This window comes from Ctenopharyngodon idella, chromosome 3 (genome assembly GCF_019924925.1).
Source record: "Ctenopharyngodon idella isolate HZGC_01 chromosome 3, HZGC01, whole genome shotgun sequence".
Classification (NCBI taxonomy): Eukaryota; Metazoa; Chordata; class Actinopteri; order Cypriniformes; family Xenocyprididae; genus Ctenopharyngodon; species Ctenopharyngodon idella.
The window spans coordinates 13,044,804-13,068,992 of NC_067222.1; the positions used below are offsets into that span (position 1 = coordinate 13,044,804).

Below are 24,189 nucleotides of genomic sequence, written 5' to 3' on the forward strand. Positions count from 1 at the left end.
TTTCAAAATAAATGTTATTTATATTTGTCATGATCCTTGTCTGTGTTGCTGTATCTCCTCTGTGTGTGCACCTCATGTTCCTCTGCTGCTCCCCTTGTTTGTTACCATGGACACTCATTGGACCACGTCCCCTTGTTAACTAGTTATCTTGTTAAGCTTGTTTGTGCCTGTGTATAAGTAGTCCCTGTTTTTCACTCATGCCCTGCTGAATATTGTTTAGCCTTTGTTTTCGCCCTTGTCTCAGTGGTCCTTGTCTCTGCCTAGCCTTGCCTGTGTTTTGAACCTGGACTGTTTCCTCGTTTAATGATCATTTGCTGCCTGCCTTGACCCTTGCCTGTGTTTTTGGATTACTCTTTTGCCCTCCTGTTACTGTTTGCTGGTGATCGACCTACTGCCTGTACGACTACGCTCTTCTAATTAATAAAGCCTGCATGTGGATCTCCAACTCCATTGTCCCATCCCATCCGTTACAATATTAATCATTAATTTATTAGACTAATAACTACTAATTTTATTGTAATAACATTTTTATTCATTTATTTTAATCTAATTTATTGACTTATTACAGTTTTCTCTAGATTTTATTCTTATTTGTTGTTTTAATTCTTTTAGTTTTTCTCCATTTTTACATTTGAATGTTATTTTAACATTTAATAACTTTATTTATTTTAATCCAATTTATTTATTTTCTGTTTTTTACATTTTCATCGTGTTAATTTAATGTTTAGCAATGTTTTATTTTATTTTTACATTGTTTTTTTTTTCTAGACTTTTCTTATTTAATATATTATTATAATAATATTATTATTATTATACATTTATTATACAGTTTTTCTCAGACTTTTTATGTATGTTTATGGAGTTAGTATGATTTATTCATTTATATCTAATTGATTTATTGTAATTTTATTCGGTTTTTAAAATTTCTTATGTTAATTTAACATTTAATCATGTTTGTTTTATTTATTTTTATTTACTTACTATTTCTAATTATTTTTAATGTATTTGTTTTTTGTTTTTATGTTAATTTAATATTTAATCATGTTTTATTTATTTAAGTACAATTTATTTATTTACTAAATTATTTATTTATTTTACATTTTTATATTTTTTTTCTAGGCTTTTCCATGTTTATTTAATATAATTTATTTCCATAATAATAATAATAATAATAATATACATTTTTACAGTTTTTCTTATACTTTTTCACAGACCACCTGTTTATGGAGATTATGGATATAATAAAGTAGGCATGTGCAAGTCCTGATATTTTGGTATGCTGCTTATTTCCAAGATAAAACACTTGTATTCGAGTTTAGGACACAGACCTTATTCACAGCAGCACCTTATTTGATTTTGACGATTTTCAAACCAACATTTACGGAAACTGAAAGTGAGGTGTATTACATTAACAGTTAATTGTTCAGTTCAGTTTCATAATTGCTTAGAATTTTTTTTATATTTTTTTATATGCTACCTGAATACCTCTCTACCTGACTATATACCTCACTACCTGAATATTTTTGGGGAAAAAAAATTGAATTAAACAAATAGAAAAATACTGAAATAATACATTAAATCCATCCTTACCCTTATGAAGAAGTAGCCTATGCTTAAAAAAGTATTCTTAAGTAATGTTCAGGTATATTTTTAAGTATACTTTATGTAGTAAGTAGCCTATACTATGTACTAGCAGTACTATTTCAATACTGCTTGTGGGTAAATTGGCCCACTTTTTAGTATATAAAAGTATACTTTTAAGTGTAACAGTACAGTAGTAAGATTTAAGGACCCAACTAGTTTAAATCTACATTTTTAGTTTGAACTGCAACTATACTACATTTACATTTGTTCATTTGGCAGATGTTTTTATCCAAAGTGACTTACAAGTGAGGAATACAACTGTCACAAGTGAGGCTCCCGCACTTCCTTCCCCGCACCACCGGAGGGAGCCTTCACCGGAATATTGAGATCATCATTCAGACTACATTTCCCATAGGCCCTCATTCCTGGGACTGATTGCACACACACCTGCACCACATCACACTCACACTATTTAAGCAGCACGCACACACACACACATTGCGAAGTCTTGATTTGCCCCGGTGATCATCTCTAAGCGTTTTCTGTGGATTGTTATACCGTTACCGATTGGACTGTTTATCTCTTGTGATTCTCTGCCGCCTGCCTTGATCCTTGCCTGTTTACTGGACTGTGTTTGTTTGCCGCCTGCCCTGATCTCTGCCTGCTTCCTGATACCGTTTGTCTGCCGCCTGCCTCGACCATTGCCTGTCCCCGTTTACGTCTCTGCCTCTGCCCTTACCTGTGTATTTACTATTCTTAATAAAAGCTGCAAATGGATCTCCACTCTGTTGACCCATCATTACAGAAGACTTCGCCAACTAGCGATCCAGCAGCTATCATGCAGCCCTCTACTGAGCTATCCGCCCAGGCCAACCAGCTCGCAGTTCATCAACATCAGTTGAATCGACTGACTTCCCTTACCGAGGAGCTGGTAAAGACTCTACAGGGCCTTCGATTCAGGCCTCCCGAGGTCGCCGCCTCACCGCCCGCGGCTCCTGACAACCAGGCCGTCACTCCCGCTCCTGCAGTGAATCCACGACTCGCCTTCCCGGAGAAGTTTGATGGCAATCCAGCTAAATGTAAGGGATTTCTGCTTCAATGCTCACTCTTTGTTAACCAACAGCCGGCTCTGTATCCCTCCGATTCCAGTCGGATATCCTTCGTTTGCTCGCTGCTGTCTGGTAAAGCGCTGGATTGGGCCACGGCGGTGTGGGGAGAGGACGACTCTGCGTTTCCCACATTCTCCGCATTTCTTCGAAAGTTCAAAGAGGTTTTCGAACATCCCGCGGGAGGTAAGAGCGCTGGAGATCAACTGCTGTCGCTGTGCCAGGGCAAAACCACCGCTGCTGAGTATGCTCTCACCTTCCGAACTCTAGCAGCTCAAACTAATTGGGTCGACGACACATTGAAGTTGCTGTTTCGCAAAGGTCTGTCCCTAGAACTTCAAGCCGAGCTAGCCTGCCGTGACGAGGGAAGAACGCTTAGCGAATTCATAGAGCTGGCCATCCAAATTGATAATTTACTCCGCTCTCGACGTCCGATCCATGGAGCCACTTCCCAAACTTTAACCAACCCCACTCCAGAACCCATGCAGCTCGGCTATACACCGCTACACCCAGAAGAAAGAGAAAGAAGAAGACAACTCCACCTGTGTCTGTACTGCGGCCAAGCCGGTCACATCAAAATCAATTGTCCCATCCGGCCAAGTCCCTCTAATCCAAAAGCGGTGACTTCCCAGCAATCCACCAACTATTCAGCTAACAGTTTCAAAATACCAGTACATGTGACTGTGAACAACCAGCGCATACCCACTCATGCGCTCATAGACTCTGGGGCTGCAGGCAACTTCATGTCAAATACTTTCATTCAGGAACACAACATCACTCTAACGGCTTGTGATTCTCAATTGACAGTGGAGGCGCTAGATGGTCGGCCCATCGGAGAGGGGAAGGTCGCACACATTACTGCTGAGGTTGTCCTGCAAGTAGGAGTATTACACCATGAACCCATCAGATTTTACGTCATCCACTCACCCAACAACCCAGTCATCCTTGGTCTCCCGTGGCTCAGGACACACAACCCACATATTTCCTGGAAGGAGGGACAGATTATTCAATGGGACTCATCCTGTCATGAACTTTGTCTGAAACAAGTCACCCCATTACCAGTTCAAGCTGTATCAATCCACACAGTTAATTCCGACGAGTCCCACATTCCCGTCGAGTATGCTGACCTGGCAATCGCTTTCAGCAAAAGCAAAGCCACCGAGTTACCCCCACATCGATCCAGTGACTGTGCCATTGACTTGCTACCAGGTACCACGCCCCCCAAGGGCAGAATATTCCCTTTATCCCAACCTGAATCTGCTGCTATGAAAAAATTCATTGAAGAGGAGCTAGCCAAAGGTTTCATCCGGCCCTCAACGTCACCAGCGGCATCAGGCTTCTTCTTTGTCAAGAAGAAGGACGGTAGTCTCAGACCCTGCATTGACTACCGTGGACTTAATGATATCACCGTTAAATTTCGTTACCCTTTGCCCCTGGTTCCAGCAGCTCTAGAGCAGTTACGGCAGGCTAAATACTTTACCAAGCTGGATCTTCGCTGTGCCTATAATCTGATACGCATCAGAGAGGGGGACGAATGGAAAACTGCCTTTTCCACCGCCACTGGCCACTACGAGACCCTTGTGATGCCGTTTGGGCTGGCCAACAGTCCCTCCGTGTTCCAGTCCTTCATCAACGATGTCTTCCGGGACATGCTCAACCGCTGGGTCGTAGTTTACATAGATGACATCCTCATCTACTCCAGCACGTTTGAGGAACACATTCAACACGTCCGGGCTGTTCTACAACGCCTCATTCAACACCAACTCTACGCTAAGGCCGAGAAATGTGAGTTTCACCGCACATCCACGTCATTCTTGGGGTATGTCATCAGTCACGAGGGAGTGGCTATGGACGACAGCAAGGTGAGAGCAGTTCTAGAATGGCCACGACCACGAACTCTGAAAGAGCTGCAACGATTCCTGGGGTTCGCTAATTTCTACAGGCGGTTTATAAGGAACTTCAGTGGCATTGCAGCACCTCTAACCTCCATGACCAAACGACAATCCACCCGTCTCACCTGGTCCAATGAGGCGATACAGGCTTTCCAGGAATTAAAGGAACGTTTCACCACTGCTCCCATTCTCCGTCACCCAGATCCAGAGCTCCCCTTCATCGTAGAGGTTGACGCATCCAGCACAGGCATCGGGGCCGTACTCTCACAACGTCAAGGAAATCCAGCCAAAATGTTTCCATGTGCATTCTACTCGAGGAAGTTATCAGCAGCAGAACGAAACTACGATGTAGGCAACCGGGAACTACTAGCCATGAAGGCAGCGTTGGAGGAGTGGCGGCACTGGCTGGAGGGAGCACAGCACCCATTCACCATACTCACGGACCACAAGAACCTTGAATATCTCCGTTCAGCCAAACGCTTAAACCCCAGACAAGCCAGGTGGGCCATGTTCTTCACCAGATTTCAGTTTACCGTGACATATCGACCAGGCTCAAGGAACCTCAAAGCCGACGCGCTGTCTCGCCAAGTGGAGGAGGTAGAGAGAACAAAGAGCGAGGAAAACATCATCCCCAACAAACTTCTGGTCGCTCCCGTACAATGGGACATCATGACAGAAATCACCGAACTCAACGCTCAGACGGTACCACCCCCGGAATGCCCACCAGATCGCACGTTCGTACCAGAAGCCCTCCGCAACAAGTTACTGCATCAAGTGCATGCTCTTCCCAGTTCTGGTCACCCGGGTATTACTGCCACCTTCCAACTGTTACAGAACCGGTTCTGGTGGGAAACCATGCTAGCGGAGACCACTCAATTTGTAAAAAACTGCACAGCCTGTCAAACCTCGAAACCATCTCGTCAAGTACCCTCCGGGTTGTTACAGCCACTGCCCATTCCTCAACATCCCTGGTCCCACATAGCAATTGACTTCGTCACCGACCTTCCTGTGTCCCGTGGCCACACCACCATTCTTACGGTTGTGGACCGATTCTCCAAAGCCTGTCGACTCATTCCACTACCCAAACTGCCATCTGCTTTTGAGACAGCAGAGACCCTCTGCGACTATGTATTCCGTTTTTACAGCTTACCAGAGGACATTGTATCAGACAGAGGGCCACAGTTCACGTCTCGGGTATGGGCAGCCTTCTTTAAACACCTGAATGTCAATGTCAGTCTCACCTCAGGATACCACCCCGAATCCAATGGCCAAACCGAACGCATGAACCAAGAGCTCACCAGATTCCTACGCACTTACTGCCAACAAAATCAAAATGACTGGAGTCGTTACCTGATGTGGGCGGAATACGCACAAAACTCTCTCCAGAAAACCGCCACCGGCGTGACTCCCTTCAAATGTGTACTTGGCTACCAGCCACCACTTTTCCCTTGGTCCGGCGAACCCACCAATCTACCATCCGTGACAGAGTGGCTGCAACGCAGTGAGGAAACCTGGGACCTCGCCCATCACCATCTGCAGCGCGCTGTGAGAAGGCAGGAGGTACAGGCCAATCGTCACCGGCGTCCCAGTCCAGAGTACACCGTGGGTCAATGGGTCTGGCTATCCACACGAGATCTCCGCCTCCGACTTCCCTGCAGAAAGCTCAGTCCCAGGTTTGTAGGGCCCTTTCAAATTATTAAACAAATTACACCCGTGTCATTCCGATTAGACCTACCTGCTAACTACCGTGTCTCTCCCACTTTCCATGTGTTGTTGCTGAAACCCTCTGGTGGTCCGAGGGGGGAGTCGGAGGGAACCGAGGCCCGCAACCCCCCACCCATGCTGATCGAAGGCGAGGAGGCTTACCAAGTTCGAGAACTACTCGATTCCAGGCGCCGGGGTGGGAGACTTCAGTACCTGGTCGACTGGGAGGGGTACGGCCCGGAGGAGCGATCCTGGGTCGATGTGGATGATATCCTGGACCCCTCACTCACAGAAGAGTTTCACAGGACGCATCCGGAGAGACCGGCCCCTCGACCACGTGGTAGACCCCGGCGTCGTCCGCCTCCTCGCGTCTGGAGCCGCTCGCAGGGGGGGGGCTCTGTCACAAGTGAGGCTCCCGCACTTCCTTCCCCGCACCACCGGAGGGAGCCTTCACCGGAATATTGAGATCATCATTCAGACTACATTTCCCATAGGCCCTCATTCCTGGGACTGATTGCACACACACCTGCACCACATCACACTCACACTATTTAAGCAGCACGCACACACACACACATTGCGAAGTCTTGATTTGCCCTGGTGATCATCTCTAAGCGTTTTCTGTGGATTGTTATACCGTTACCGATTGGACTGTTTATCTCTTGTGATTCTCTGCCGCCTGCCTTGATCCTTGCCTGTTTACTGGACTGTGTTTGTTTGCCGCCTGCCCTGATCTCTGCCTGCTTCCTGATACCGTTTGTCTGCCGCCTGCCTCGACCATTGCCTGTCCCCGTTTACGTCTCTGCCTCTGCCCTTACCTGTGTATTTACTATTCTTAATAAAAGCTGCAAATGGATCTCCACTCTGTTGACCCATCATTACAACAACAAGCGAGTCATCATGACGAGTCAATAGACAGAAGAAGTGCTCACAATACAAGTTTCAGACATTGCTTAGAGTAGGATAAGCCAGAATAGGGAGGGATTCAAGGAAATTAAAGGATAGGGAGATTAAGTAAAGGAGGTTAAGTGCTCTCAAAGAGAGGATGAAGGCAGGAAGATTATTCCACCAGCATGGAGCAGTGAATGAAAATATTTTGTGCCTCTCTGTGATGGTACCACAAGCCTTCACACATTTAGTGATCACAGGCTTCTAGTAGGGATCTAGACACGTAAGAGTGAGTGGAAGTAGGAGGGTGCTGAGCCTGTGGTAGATCTGTAAGCAAGCATCAACGCCTTGAACTTGATGCGAGCAGCATGTGGTAGCCAGTGCAGAGAGATGGAGAGAAGCGTGACGTGGGCTCGTTTGGGCTTGTTAAAGACAAGACGTGCTGCAGCGTTCTGAATCAATTGTAGAGGCTTGATTGTGCATGATGGCAGTCCAGCCAGAAGAACATGACCAGGGCCTGGATGAGAAGTTGTGTTACAAGTTTTGTTAGAAAAGGCCTGATGTTGTATAGTGCAAATCTGCATAACCAAGCTGTCTTTGCAATGTGTTCTTTGAAGGTCAGCTGGTCATCAAAGAAAATAGAAGTGAACTTATAGGTATTCTGATATTTTACTAGTTAAAGATTAATAATCTGTGTGTTCCAAAACAATGAAAAAAATCACATGTAGGAGACATAAGCATTCAAAACTTACAGTCTCTCACTTCCGTTAAAATGGATCACGGATTTTCATGACATCACATCGCACTTCAGTTTCTCATCAAATCTTCTGTCCAATCAATTGCTCTCTAGAATCTGAAGTCCTGCCCCCTCCTACACTATAATCAGACGCTGAAGCTGCGGCTGAAACCAGTCATTTGTTCATACATTTACTAGTTTCTACATGGTGAATGGCACATAGAACACTAGAGAATAGAGAACAATTCAGACAGTGTAAACATGCTTTCCATTGACGTGAATGAAGTCCGTTTTTGCGTTAGTGTCATGTGAACCGCTGCAGCGCAAACACAGTCTGATCATACGCGCGAGTCGGCTCAGACCACGAAACGTTCAGACACATTTGAATTCTACAAACAATGCTATATTTAAAAAAAATATGAAGAAGAAATGGTAAGAGATAATGAGGAAAATTGGGTTTTAAAAAGCTCAATTACTCAAGCTGAGCATTAAAGTATACTCTCAGTAAACTTTAGTGGTTTTATACGGCAAGCATACTTGTAAGTTTTCTTCAAGCGAATTCGACATCATACTTTAAGTATGCTAATATGTCCTTATATTTAAGTATTACAGTTTATATATGAAATATACCTTTAACTCTACATGAACTCTTCCCCGCCAGCATTTTTTGAAAATAGTTGCCAGCCAGCACCAACATTTTTTTTAACATTTTCACAAAACTTTGATGGCCCCAAGAATAATTTGTTGCATTAATATCTGAACATTCAATACAGTATATCAACAGATAGATAGAACACGGCCTCTGCTTTTAAACAAAAACAACATTGACAAATCATTTTATACTTCCTTCATGCATTCTTTTTTAATTCTTTCTTTATGTAAGTTTCATAAATAAATAAACAAACAAACAACACTGAACAAAAATCTGAGAAAAAGACTATATCTGAATTGGATTTAATGTGGAACAGAGATTTATATTGTATTTATCAGAACCGTCTCCCTAATAAAATCAAAGAAAGCTTTACTATTTATTTCTCTTGACCATTTCATTAAAACCTTAAAATTGAATTCTTGAATTCCATTTTTCTTTTTTCTTCTATCATATTGTTCCTTTCTTGTTCATACTTAATAAATTCAAGAATTACATGAGGTATTGTTTCTTCAACATGATATTGTTCACAAAACCCATTTAGACGTTTCCCTATAATTTTAAGTGTGCTATTTAAATTTAAATGACCTAACATTATTATATTGCTACCATTTCTACAGTATAGACTGCCAAATTATTTGAAGTTCATTGATTCCACTGCCTGGAACTAAAAAAAGCAGCCCCAGTTGTCTGACGCTCTGGATCTTTTGATTCATCTGTTTATACTTGTCTATACTGGGAATATTGGTTCCCTTTCAGTCGGTCATGTTCGACGTACGTCAGTAGTGACCAACGAATTGGGATATCACCAGAGAGCTTTATCAGTTTTGAGTGAACTAAAACAAGCCAATGGAATTGGCGTGTGATATTTGCATAATGCGCACCGCCCCCGCCAGGTGGTATAAATAGGGAAGCAGATGCAATCACACACTGTCTTTCGCTTCGGAGCCAACCTTGTGTTCCTGCTATCAAGACTGAGAGTGTTTTTCTCAAGCCGTTGAAAAGCTTCTTTCTTTGTGTTGGTGTGAAGGCACGTTGCAGCGAGGCTGTGAGCTTCCAGAGGAGCTTTGAGCTATATTACAGCTCTCAACTGCTGTTTTCACAGCATTTGCCCTTGTTGGTTGCGTGTTGCGATTTGAGCCGGTTCCTCTGTGCGTGTGACCAGGGAGTGGTGTACCTGGTCACATCGCGGCTTAATTTCCCCCTTCTAAAAGAGCTAGCCATTCAAGATGCTTACGCAGAAGCACATTTTTGAATGCATCCGTCCCCAGGATTGGTTTGCATTGATCGACCTGAAGAACACATACTTTCATGTCTCGATTCTGCCTCGACACAGACCCTTTCTATGGTTTGCGTTCGAGGGTCGGGCATATCAGTACAAAGTCCTACCCTTTGGGCTGGCCCTGTCGCCCCACGTCTTTACGAAGGTTGCGGAGGCGGCCATTGTTCAAGGATCCTCAATACCTCGACGACTGGGTCATTCTGGCCAGCTCGCGGGAGCAGTTGTGCAAACACAGGGTCATGGTGCTAGCTCACCTCAGCTGGTTGGGTCTTTGGGTCAACTGGGACAAGAGCAAACTCGCCCCCGGGCAGAGGATCTCTTATCTCGGTATGGACCTGGACTCGGTCGCCCAGACAGCGCGCCTCACCGAGGACACTTGTTTGAGGGGAACTCCTGCCCGCAGGAATGAAGGGTCCGACCACTGAGTGAGGGTGCGACAGCAGTTCAGTGTCAAGGGGACACGAAACGTACCGCGCTGCACCGCTCATCTCATGACCGGGCCATGAAGCACGCAGGACAGCGGCCCCACTGAAACTTTTTCAGAGGCTCCTGGGGCATATGGCATCCATAGCCGCAGTCACGCCGCTCGGATTGCTTGATATGAAGCCGCTTCAACACTGGCTTCACGGCCCGGTCATGAGATGAGCGTGGCAGCGCGGTACGTTCCATGTCCCCGTGACACTGAACTGCTGTTGCACCCTCACTCAGTGGTCAGACCCTTCATTCCTGCAGGCAGGAGTTCCCCTCGAACAAGTGTCCAGGCATGCTGTGGTTTACACAGATGCTTCTGCCACCGGGTGGGGAGCCACGTACAACGGGCATGCAGTATCAGGTCTGTGGGCGGGTCAGTACGTCTTGCACTGGGCTGCTTCAAGGAGCTGTTGTCAGAAAGCACGTACTGGTCCGCTTGGACAGCACTGTGGCCGTTGCGTACATCAACCATCAGGGTGGTCTACGCTCCCGTCATCTCTTGCTATGGAGTCAGAAGCATCTGAGGTCACTTCATGCCATTCATGTCCCAGGCGTGCTCAACCGTGCAGCCGACGAGCTCTCACTCAGCCTTCTTGCACAGCTCCTGGGAGCAGGTCTTGCTAGTGGCTCTGTATTGGCCCACTCGGACCTGGTTTTCGGATCTGACGCTCCTCATGATAGCACCTCCTTGGCCCATTTTTCTGAGGAAGGACATTCTGACTCAGAGACGGGGCACCCTCTGGCACCCACATTCCGAACTGTGGAAACTCCATGTTTGGTCCCTGGACGGGACGCGGAGATTCTAAGTCAAGTCAAGTCAAGTCACCTTTATTTATATAGCGCTTTTTACAATGTAGATTGTGTCAAAGCAGCTTTACATTGATAACTGGTACATTGTTTGGCTGCACAGCAGCTCTTAAAGAATAGTGTCAATGCAGGCAGATCAAAGCACTGTTGAATATCAAATGTCAAGTCAAGTGTCCCCAACTAAGCAAGCCAGAGGCGACAGCGGCAAGGAACCCAAACTCCATCAGGTGACATTAGGTGGCAGACAAGTGGCAAATTGGTGTTAAAATGGAGAAAAAAACCTTGGGAGAAACCAGGCTTAGTCGGGGTGCCAGTTCTCCTCTCGCCAACAGTGCTTTGTTACAATTCAGGTTGCTATCATAAGTCCAATAGGATCGCAACATTAAAAGTATTTATTTCAGTTCCATCCAATTGAGGATCATATTGAGGATCACGCCGGTATGGACGGTTGTTGAGGAACTGTGTCGTGGCTGTCGTGTCGATGAGGCCCTCACAGTGGATGATCTAGTTGACTCAATCTCTGCTGATACGTCAGGGCTGCGTTGTGGTCGTGTCAAGGTGCAGGTCCTTGGTCTCACCTGGATACGGCCCGGATCCGGTTGACTACGGTGAACCTCGGGATAAACAGAAAGACTAATATTAGCGTAGATGCCATTCTTCTTCTGATGTAATGAGTACATCAGGTGTTATAGGAAGTGTTCCCGGTTCCGGCTGACCTAATTTATGCAGCCTAATAATCCTTTAACGGATTTGAAAATATAAATTGGTAATGTGTTATGTGTATGCCAGGTTAAAGAGATGCGTTTTTAGTCTAGATTTAAACTGACAGAGTGTGTCTGCTTCCCGAACAATGCTAGGAAGATTGTTCCAGAGTTTAGGTGCCAAATAGGAGAAGGATCTACCGCCTGCAGTTGATTTTGATATTCTAGGTATTATCAGCTGGCCTGAATTCTGAGATCGCAATAGACGTGAAGGACTATAATGAATTAGGAGCTCGCTCAGGTACTGGGGAGCTAAACCATTTAGTGCTTTGTAAGTAATTAGCAAGATTTTAAAATCTATACGATGTTTAACAGGAAGCCAATGCAGTGTTGACAGAACTGGGCTAATATGGTCATACTTCCTGGTTCTAGTAAGAACTCTAGCTGCTGCATTTTGTACGAGCTGTAGTTTATTTATCAGGTGAGCAGAACAACCACCCAGTAGAGCATTACAGTAATCTAGCCTTGAGGTCATGAACGCATGAACTAACTGTTCTGCATTTTTCATTGAGAGCATATGTCGTAGTTTAGATATATTTTTAAGATGGAAGAATGCGGTTTTACAGATGCTAGTAACATGGCCTTCAAATGAAAGATTGGTATCAAAGAGCACACCCAGGTTCCTAACTGACGACGAAGACTTAACAGAGCAGCCATCAAGTGTTAGACAATATTCTAGGTTATTACGTGAAGAAGTTTTTGGTCCAAAAATGAGAATCTCTGTTTTTTCTGAATTTAGTAGTAGGAAATTACTGGTCATCCAATTTTTTATATCAGCTATGCATTCCGTTAATTTTGTGAATTGGTAAGTTTCGTCAGGGCGCGAAGAAATATAGAGCTGAGTATCATCAGCGTAACAGTGAAAACTAACGCCATGCTTCCTAATGATATCTCCCAAGGGTAGCATGTACAGAGTGAACAGCAACGGTCCTAGTACTGAGCCTTGTGGAACTCCATATTGAACTTGTGATCGATATGACATCTCTTCGTTTACTACTACAAACTGATAACGGTCAGATAAGTATGATTTGAACCATGACAATGCAATTCCACTAATGCCAACATAATTTTCGAGTCTATTTAAAAGAATATTGTGATCAATAGTGTCAAATGCAGCACTAAGATCCAGTAACACTAATAGAGAGATACAACCACGATCTGATGATAAGAGCAGATCATTAGTAACTCTAATGAGAGCAGTCTCAGTACTATAGTACGGTCTAAATCCTGACTGGAAATCCTCACAGATACCATTTATTTCTAAAAAGGAACATAGTTGTGATGATACTGCCTTTTCTAGTATTTTTGACAGAAAAGTGAGATTTGAGATCGGCCTGTAATTGACTAATTCTCTAGGATCAAGTTGTGGTTTTTTAATAAGAGGTTTAATAATAGCCATCTTAAAAGTTTTTGGTACGTATCCTAATGATAAAGATGAATTGACGATATTGAGAAGAGGATCTATGACCTCTGGAAGCATTTCTTTCAATAGCTTAGTCGGTATAGGGTCTAACATACATGTTGTTGATTTTGATGATTTAACAAGTTTAGACAATTCTTCCTCTCCTAAAGCAGTAAATGAATTGAATTTTTCCTCAGGGACACTACAATGCACTATCTGACACGATACTGTAGTAGACGGTTGCATGGTTATTATTTTTTCTCTAATATTATCAATCTTGCAAGTAAAGAAGTTCATAAAGTCATTACTGCTGTGCTCTTTGGAAACATCAGAAGTTGAAGCTTTATTTCTTGTTAATTTAGCCACTGTATCAAATAAATACCTAGGGTTGTGTTTATTTTCTTCTAAGAGTTTTGAAAAATAGGCAGATCTAGCAGATTTTAAGGCCTTTCTGTACTCAATCATTCTCTCTCTCCACGAAATACGAAATACTTCTAGTTTTGATTTCTTCCAGCTGTGCTCCATTTTTCTGGCTGCTAACTTTAGGGCCCGAGTGTGCTCATTGTACCATGGCATTGGATTAATTTCCTTAATCTTTTTTAAACGCAAAGGAGCAACTGAGTCTAATGTGCTGGAAAAGACAGAGGCAATAGTTTCTGTTGCAACATCGAGGTCTTCTAAGCTGTCTGGTATGCTAAGGCGATGAAAATGATCAGGAAGATTATTAATAAAGCAATCTTTAGTGGTAGAAGTGATGGTTCTACCATATTTATGGCATGGAGGCAGTTTAGCCGCCTTGACTAAATGTAGTATACACGAGACTAGATAATGATCTGAGATGTCATCACTCTGCTGCAGAATTTCAATAGCATCGATATCGATTCCATGTGACAATATTAGATCTAAAGTATGATTACGACAATGAGTGGGTCCTGACACATGTTGTCTAACACCAATAGAGTTTAGAATATCTGCAAATGCCAATCCTAATGCGTCTTTTTTATTATCTACATGAATATTAAAATCACCAACAACAAGGACTTTATCTGCAGCTAGTACTAACTCTGATAGAAAGTCAGCAAATTCTTTGATAAAGTCTGTATTGTGTCCTGGTGGCCTGTATACAGTAGCCAGCACAAATGTCAACTTACATAATGTTACGTAAAGTACCATAGTTTCGAAGGAATTATATTTGAAAGACTTCTGACTAATACTGTAAATATTACTATAGATTACAGCAACATAATCATAATCATAACCTTGAGGACTAGACTCATTTAAAGTAATGTAATCGTCCGGTTTTAGCCAAGTTTCTGTCAAACACAGCACATCTAGATTATTATCTTTGATAATATCATTAACAATAAGTGATTTTGAAGAAAGGGATCTAATATTTAACAACCCGAGTTTTATCATTTGTTTAGCATTATTATCTCTATTTTTTATTTGTTGAACATCAATTAAATTTTTACCATTAAATGGGTTTGGAAGTTTTTTGTTTTTACTAATTCGGGGTACAGACACAGTCTCTATTTGAAAATATCTAGGTGTAAGAGTTTCTATGTGTTGGGAGTTATCTGAATTTTCTGACTTCTGTAACGTGAGGCAGCTAGCAGACGGTCGGTTTAGCCAGTCTGTCTGCTTTCTGACCTGGGCCCCAGTTTGTCATGTTTCAGTTCTAAGACTATGTGCCATATTACTAGAGAGAAGAGCAGCACCATCCCGGGAGGGATGAATACCATCTCTTTTTAACAGGTCAGGTCTGCCCCAAAAACTTTTCCAATTGTCTATGAAACCGATATTATTTTGCGGACACCACTTAGACAGCCAGCCATTGAGTGATGATAATCTGCTAACTATCTCATCACTCCGACGAACAGGAAGGGGGCCAGAGCAAATTACTTCTCCTGACATTGTACTTGCGAGTTCACACACCTCTTTAATGTTAATTTTAGTGATCTCCGACTGGCGAAGTCGAACATCATTAGTGCCGACGTGAATAATAATCTTAGAGTATTTACGATTAGCATTAGCCAGCACTTTTAAATTTGCTTTGATGTCAGGTGCTCTGGCTCCCGGCAAACATGTGACTATGGTGGCTGGTGTCTCTATTTTCACGTTCCGTGTAATAGAATCGCCAATAACTAGGGCACTTTCAGCAGGATTCTCAGTGGATGTATCACTGAGTGGGGAGAACCTGTTTGATGTTCTTATTGGAACGGAAGAGTGGTGTTTTCCGCGGCTAGGCCGCCTCACCGTTACCCAAGTGCCCTGCTGCGCGGGCTCTACAGCCGGAACCGAACAATGTACAGAGTTCACTAAGCTAGTCGCATCCAAAACAGTATCTGAAGCCCTTGCATTCTTACTATCCTCGATTAAAGTTTGGATGCGTGTCTCTAATTCTGAGATTCTCTCTGTCAGCCTGACTATTTCCCTACATTTATGACATGTAAATCCCTCGTCGCTGACAGAGAGAGCTTTGGTAAACATGTGGCAAATGGAACAGGTAGCAATGCTGGGAGAGGATGACATGACTCACCGTGTTTGTAGACTGATCCGACTTACCACAGCTGTTTGAAGAACGCGTTGAAAAAGGAGCGCGCGAGAGACTGTTAACAAGTTAACAAGCTAGCGCTGCAAATGCAAATGCGTTGTAACAGCGATTTAGATTCAAATATTACAAGCTAGCGACGTCAGATTAGTGTGGTAGGCAATATTACATATAAGGTAATAAAAAAAATAAGCAACAATGAATAAAAGTAAGAGATTCAAAACAAAGCTATACGGAGTTACAGACGCAAACCAATCTGAGCAGCTAGCAGCGAGGCAGACAGGAGCAATCGAGTATATAAGTGACTTCCCCCAGTCAGTTGTAGACACTATCACTTCCGCTAGTGCTCCTTCCACTAGGAACATCTATGCGTTGAAGTGGAACCTGTTCGTCGAATGGTGTCGAGAGGACCCCCGATCATGTTTGGTCATGTCTGTGCTTTCCATCCAGCAAGAGGGCTTAAAGCGAAGGCTGTCTCCCTCCACCCTCAAGGTGTATGTTGCCGCTATTGCCGCACATCACAATGCAGTTGAAGGTAAAGCCCTGGCTTTGCTCTGTCCCACCCATGCTCTGTGCCTGTACGTGGACAGAATGCGAAGCTTTAGGACCTCAGATCAGCTCTTTGTCTGTTACGGAGGCCAGCAGAAGGGAAAGGCTGTCTCCAAGCAGAGGATGACCCACTGGATAATGGACACCATCGCCTTAGCTTATCAGTCCCATGGCGTGCCTTGCCCGCTCGGGTTAAGAGCTCACTCCACTAGAGTTGCTCAGAGTTACTCAACACTCAACACGTTCGCTAGATTCTATAGCCTTTGTGTGGAACCAGTATTTTCCCGTGTACTCACTTCCAGTAGCCGTAAACGCGAAGAACCCGTTCTAGTGTCGGCTTGCAATGCCATTCCCACCTCCTGGGCCGGATATGTGCATCCATTTACTCCAGTAGAGTTCCCCGCTTGGCGAACCCTGTCGAGTTCCTCCGCCTCCCCTTGCAGCTCGGACATTGCAGAGTGTCTGATGCCAGGCCAAATGTCCATCACCGACGTTGATGTTTGGCTGGGTGCCATATGTCGTGACCCCTCCACGTGAGTGGTCCGATATGTGTACTGTCCATGGTCAAACTCCCCACGGTGAGCCCGTGTCTTTCCCTTAGCAGAGCCAGCTCTGCTGTCACATGTCAGATGAGTCTCCCCCTAGGGGTCAGTAACTGTGGTGTTTTATTTGGGATCCCAATTCGTCGGTCACTACTGACGTAGATTGAACGTAACTGACTGAAAGGGAACGTCTCGTTTACGTATGTAACACTCGTTCCCTGAAGGAGGGAACAGAGACGTACATCCCGTCGCCACAGTTCCTGTGCCTTCGCTGTAGTGCAGACTCAGGTTGTCTCTTCAGCGAAAAACAGAGTGCAATTGCATCTGCTTCCCAACTTATACCACCTGTATATCACAAGCAGAAGAAAAAGTACAAGAGTACAAAAGTACAAGTTAGAAGACGTGAAGATTGTCTAAATTCTAACAAAGGTAAGAAGACATCTTCAAGGTCAGTTATTATATACTGCTCCACATATGCTCCAAAAACCTTCAATATTAGCAAGGTGGTGAAAAAATATTGGCACATTTTACAAGACGATCCTTCTTTAAAAGGTACATTTCAAAATCCTCCACTTATTGCTCACAAAAGAGCCAGAAATATTAAGGATAAATTAGTTAGGGCTTGTTCCCCAAATAAACCTACAACTAAAACCTTTTTTCCTTACAGGAAAAATTCCTTTGGGAAATTTTAAATGTGGTAATTGTATTAATTGCCAATATACCAGGAATATCAAATATTTTGAACACCCTGTCTATAAAAAGAATATACATATTAAAAGTTTTATCACATGTAACACTAAAAATGTTATATATTTAATCAAGTGTCCAAAAAATATATGTTGGAGAAACATCATGTCGTTTAAGGGATCGTATTAAGGCAGGAACACACCAAGCCGACGGTCAGCCATCTGGCAGTTTTTGTTCGTCGACCGACTAAGTTTTCTTAGTGTGTTCCGCACCGTCGGCTGAAGTTAGTCCTCGTCGCCTTTTTTTCAGCTGGTTTGAAATGTTGAATCGGCGTCGGAGCTTGTCGGTCTGTCGAGCCATCTGATCATTCTGACTGGCTGTTCAGATACTGCCACCTGCTGGTTCGGAAAGGCATTTCGTCTCACGCAGGTGCAGAACTGACGTGCTACTTGGCCGTTCGCTGTCTAGCGTTGGTTTGGTGTGTCAGAGCAACTTTGGACACAGACGCTGCCGACGTGAGCCAACCCCGCAGTCTGCTTTCGTCGCCACTAGTTCGTCGACGTCGTCTTGGTGTGTACTGGCCTTCACAGAATACAGGAGCTCCATTAAAAGAGGTGATATAACAAAACCAGTAGCAACACATTTTAAAGAATGTAATCATCTTATGTCTTCCTTTTTATACTTTGGCATTGAGCATATAAAAATTCCATTAAGAGGAGGTAACATCAACTTAAAAGGTCATGAAACCCCAAAACACTTTTTTTGAGATGTAAACAGATATGTATAGGCTGCACATCATTGAAAACACAAAACGTACTCATTAATGTTATTCATAAGTGAAAAATAGTTATTTTTGCATTTTTCAGAGCGATTTCTGTCTTCCGGTTTGAAAAGCTGAGTCGGAGCAACGTCACAAAATCTGATGTCATCATGTACTTTCGGCCCAAGTATGGGCATGGTCGAATATGCTGACATTGACCGTTTCGAGCGATTCTCGACATATATTCATGACATAAAGCTCATTTAATCCAATAACTGCGCTGTAGTATGCATAAGATTATAATTGCGGAATTATGCATGAGGAAGTATCACTTTTCTCGCCTCGGTCTCTTGTCATTCAGAGACATATCGTTGGTGCTCGTTTCCTCAGTGCTACAACACAATGCATTTTCCTGCGACGTGACCAGAGCAGAGGTTTGTGTGCATGTGGATTGTTTTGCTGTAATCTAGCACAAATGGTAAATATGTTCGCATGAGATCCCATTACAGCAGAGAATTCAAATGTCACAAAAGTGTGGCTCACTCACCTCTGCCTGCGCTAGCTGCGTTCAAACACGCGAGCTGTAGGCTATGTTTCCCTCAGCACAGCAGCACATGTGTTGTTTGTATTTTGCTCGTGATGCAGTCAGAACGCACGTCCTGATATTGCTGAGTTAGATGTGTTCCTGGGTAAACATATTTTGTTGATCCTGGAACAACATTCTAGTCTGAAAATTTAGTCTTAACCCTATTCCTATTCCTACCCCTAAACCTAACCCTATCCATAAGTTATCCCTAAAATCAGAGGGAAATGATAGATGAATAACACTGATGTAAAAGCACCAATTCATGATTTTAAGCCTAAACTTGACATAATCTGTAAACTTGTCCCTTAAATCTGATTGGTTGATTTGAATGTTGTTCCAGGATCAACAAAAATGTTGACCCAGGAACATGTTGAACTCAGCAATATCAGGTTATGCCAGTCAGAACTGGAGTTTGAATACGAACACATGACAAATATGACTGTTATGATATACACGCGCGCATATGATCGGTTTCAGCACGGAGCTTTGTGTTGTTTAACAACACTAGCCACGTGGCTTATAGCTCACACAGAATAAAGTATCCGTGTTTTATTTCACACATTCTCCTGCACCAAACATTAACCAGCACGGTGTAGTTATGCACACATATTTCATCAAGTCTTCTTCAAATGAATTATATGTGCAAACTGGACACTGATACAGTGGTGTAGCCTATCTGAACGTGACGACACGATTATTCTAATAGACAAAAGACTGATTTTGAGACTGCAGTGCTCGTAAACGTAATCAAAGTAGCCTATTATTAAATATTCTTTCGCATTTCTCCCTTGTGCTTGGGGGTTTGTTGTCATTTTCTCATATATTCATTATTCTGTATAATGAGTGTGTTCTATGTCTGTGCTTCAATGGTTGTTCTCTCCCCTCTTCCCCCCCTCTACACTCCCACTTTTCCAGAGCTTTACATGCCCATTTTAACAGACTTTTTCCAGCTCAGAGGTGTGAACGACCAAGGTAAAACAGGGGGGTTTCATGACCCTTTAATGAGAAAAAGAAGGGAGGCTTTTTGGATTTTTTATTTAAAAAGTTTGTTCTCTACTGGGATTAATGAGGAATTGGTTTTAAAAGATTTCTTATAAAAATATTTTTATATTCTGGTATAAAGGTGTATATTTTGTATTTTTTTTTTTTTTTTTTTATAAATAAAACTTATGATATATATATTTGTATAATTATTTTATTTTATTGAGGTTTTTTTTTTTCTCTTCCTCTCTCTTTGATGATCATTGGTTGATGCACGATTATTTATTATTTATTAATATCATTTATTTTATACAATTTTTTCATTGGTTCATTGTAAGTTTGAATTTTGTTTCTGTTTGTACTTAAAGGAACCTACACACACCTGAAACCTTTTAGCCCTGACGAAGGCTTGTGTGCCGAAACGCAGTGGCAAAATAAAGTTTTGATACATAGCTCTATTTTTTTTTGTTTTTGTTTATTTCTGACCCCTCCACACCACAAGTGTTGGTGGTTCTGTTCCTAAACTATTTATACCCACCTGGCGGGGGCGGTGCGCATTATGCAGATATCGCACACCAATTCCATTGGCTTGTTTTAGTTCACTTGAAGCTGATAGGGCTCTCTGGCGATATCCCAATTTGTCGGTCATTACTGACGTACGTCTCCGTTCCTTCCTTCAGGGAATGTGGGTTACATACGTAACCGAGACGTTTCTGATCCATTGTTCCATTATTCCTCTCATTTCCAATAAATTCATCAACCTTTCCGTAATCATCCTTTCCATAATTTTAAAAACATGTGATGTTAGAGCTATTGGTCTATAATTAGAAGGTTTTGAAGGGTCTTTTCCCTGCTTCCTTATAGGAATTATTATAGCTTCCTTCCACTCACACTCTATTATAGAATTCTAAAATTTTCCCCACAGCCCCATCTTCAAGATGTCTCAGCATTATATATCTGATCTGATCCTTTCCTGGAGATGAATGTGTATAATTTGAATTACACTTTTGTTTTTATTAAAAGATTCTGTCCTCTTTCAGAAGATTCGTAATAGCGCCCCCTAGCATATAACAACAAAACATGGATTGCTGGAGGAGTATAGGCCAAATATACTTCAAGTGTACTTTAATGTGATTTTAAGAATATTATGAGGATATCCTGCATTCTCCAAAACACTTGAGACCCGTTGTGAGGAAATTGCTGACAAAAGTATTTCTGCTGTATTTTCTGTGCTTGTGGAAAGAGGATGGATAGATGTGCCAGTAATGTGATGAATACATTGATTAACGGTGTTTTTGTGTTTTCTTTCAGAGGCCTAGAGAGGAGGATAATGTGGTGTACGCAGGAGTCTCGAGACGTTGATCAGATCTTGATCATTTGAAAGATTTCCCAATAAGTTTGAAGTTATACATAAATACCGGCCTGCATCATATTTGCTGAATGACATCCAATACTTGTTTTGTATTGAGTCAGATGTTTTCTGTTACAGATATTATTAAATTACATTAAATAATTAAATTACATTAAATTACAAATGAAGAGTTCAGATGCAAAAGCCTCTAAATGCCATCTGAAATTTTCTTCTAAAATGAGCATTTTTATCAAGCTTGTATGTTTATGTTCAGTTAATTCACTTTAATGGCAATGAATTTTTCCAAAAGAAAAAAAAAAAAAAAAAAAAACACTGCTGGTCCAAATGTGCTTTTATTTGTGTTTTGTTTAATATAAAGTTTCTGTGAAGGATTTTTGTCAGTTAATGGCTGTGGTGTTCACAGTCCATGTCAAAAGGTCAAATATTATACATTAATAATGTCATATTAATGGATTTTAATTGAGGAGATTTTAACAGTGTTTTTGATTTATTTTATTTATGCTTGTTGCATTCACGCCACATCGTAATTACTGTAATTACTGTATATTATAATTTGTAATTTGTAATTTTCTGAGAGCTCCAACTTCTTCCTGACTGCTGGAGATTCATTTTGGGATTAATAATGTTTGACAGAAGCACATAATTCTGAATCTGATGACATGAACAAATAAAATCATGTGTTTCTCATCTCGTAATAACGGTAATCATGACATGGCGTGAACAAATCATGTTTTCAATAGATTTGTCAGTCTTGTTCATCTCTGTTGAAGCGCCAACTAATGTGTTAACAGCTCTCTCTCGCTCTCTCTCTCTCTCTCTCTCTCTCTCTCTCTATGTCTCTCTCTCACTGTGACATTTTATAGTGTAAAGTTCTTAAAAGTTTATATGCAAGATATATCTTTATTTCATATTTTTCCACATTTCTTCATGCCTCCTTTTGTACAATTTTAAATAAATATGCTTTAATATAATTTTAAATTCTTTAGCCTCCTTCTTGTCCTTTTCATATGCAATTCTACTGACTGATTTTTTTTATTTTTACACAATTCAATTCAATTCAATTCAAAGTGCTTTATTGGCATGACAATTGTTACAAAGTATTGCCAAAGCATTTTTATCATCAACATACAGTGAATCACATGTATATATAGAGACATAAAAAGCAGAACGATCAATCAATGTTTAGAATTCTCTCTCTCTCTCTGTGTCTGTGTGTGTGTGTGTGTGTGTGTGTGTGTGTGTGTGTGATTATTCTGTGTGTTTTTATTATTCAATTATGCTGTTAGTCTTGAAAAATAAATACATGTAAACACAGTTAAAACTATTTCAGGTGTCTTGATTTAGCTTCACATGAGCACCAAGACTGATATAACCACTGAGAATAACAGATCCATACACAATATCCCACTGACAATAACATGCACTGCTTTTCAAGATATTAAACCACTTCGTTTTGCTTCTGGATTTACTTACATTTAATCATTTAGCAGACACTTTTATCCATATAATAAACACTAGAGAAACTACCAGGCCATTCAAAAGAAAAACTATTAGATGAAAAGAATAAATTGGTGTAATATTCAGTGAATTCACATTTAAACTTTAAAAATATCTTTTAAAAGCTGACAAACATTGATCTCATCACGGCTGTGAAAACACTGTCAAACAGTTCGAAGAAGACGCTGACCACTGGAGTGGAAAAAACAATGAGTGTGAAATGAGACGAAAAATAAACTGATCACACAGTGGCAAAAATAAATGTGTGAACTTGAGTCATTTCTTCAGTTTATATTCCACTCTGCTCTTAGTTTGATCTTTATCTCTCATCACATATACTTGAGCACATTTGTTCACACATGTCGGTTGAATCCACAGATGTTTGGCCTGATCAAGTGTCACTACATTCATCTTTCTGCTGTTAAACTCAGATTCAGTTGGTCGTTTGGTTGAGATCTGTCCACACAAACCACACTCAACCAAACCACAGACGTCAGGTGTGTCGGTCAACCGACTCACCACAGCAAAACAACCACAGATGAGTTCAGTGCAGCGATCTGAATGATTTACATCGACTAAACATGCGTTTTTGTGCAAATATAATAGCAAGTGATCAATTGACAGTCGATAAGAGAGAAGAACTGTAAGTGTAGAGACACTTTAACCTTTAAACACACTGTGGTTTAATACGCTTCTGCTAAAACAGATATTCATAAACAGTTTCAGACGTCACCGATGCCTTCAGGAGCCACAAGTGTCAAAAATGTGACGATGTTTGTGTGTATTTGCATGTGAATGTGTGTGAGAGAGATGAAGTGTGAAAACCAGCAGAAATACAGTGCACTGAAAATTATTTTTAATATTGAGCAATGAAACTCAATTAGACCCCTACAACTTAAACCTCCAGAATAAATAAATAAATAAATATAATGTACACTGATCAGGCATAACATTATGGACACAAAAAGGTGAAGTTAATAACACTGATTAACTCTTCATCATGCAGGCTGCCAGCGCAGGGAACCTGAGAATTTGCTCATTGGCAAAACGTTGGCCCCTTAGCACTGGTCCTGCACAGGCAGCCCTCACTTAACCCCGGAAAGCCCCCACTGGGCCCTCAATATTAATCTACAACTATAAATCTGCCAGCACAGGGTGCCAAACATTTACCATTAATGAAAATAACAGTTAATGATTGTTAAAAAAGAAATAGTCAATGACTGCAGGAGCGTCTGCCACTGAATCATTCCCTAAATCATACTCTGTAAAATATAAATCTCTCTGATTCTGACCACTGCATGATGATTGAATCATCAATAAAGTAATCAACTTCATCTAACCAGAGTTTCTCTTGCAGTTTTTGTTTAATCAAAAGTGTTTCA

The 24,189-nt window shown here is 41.9% G+C and overlaps 3 protein-coding genes across 70 annotated transcripts in view; 2 read left to right on the plus strand and 1 right to left on the minus strand.

Annotated features, from left to right (window-relative positions):
• The window catches only part of LOC127509999 (hepatocyte cell adhesion molecule-like), a 220,653-nt gene extending 198,365 nt beyond the window's left edge, over positions 1 to 22,288 (plus strand). For all 11 annotated transcript variants that reach the window (XM_051889463.1, XM_051889461.1, XM_051889462.1 and 8 more), the window contains exon 6: positions 21,250 to 22,288. In XM_051889463.1, the coding sequence (XP_051745423.1) occupies positions 21,250 to 21,300 (51 nt within the window). In that variant the 3' untranslated portion in view covers positions 21,301 to 22,288. The remainder of the gene's footprint in view (positions 1 to 21,249) is intronic.
• Positions 1 to 24,189, minus strand: part of LOC127509830 (uncharacterized) — a 502,366-nt gene that overhangs the window by 343,660 nt on the left and 134,517 nt on the right. The gene's annotated exons all lie outside the window — the stretch shown is intronic.
• Positions 1 to 24,189, plus strand: part of LOC127509908 (60 kDa lysophospholipase-like) — a 390,873-nt gene that overhangs the window by 302,219 nt on the left and 64,465 nt on the right. The window lies entirely within an intron of this gene.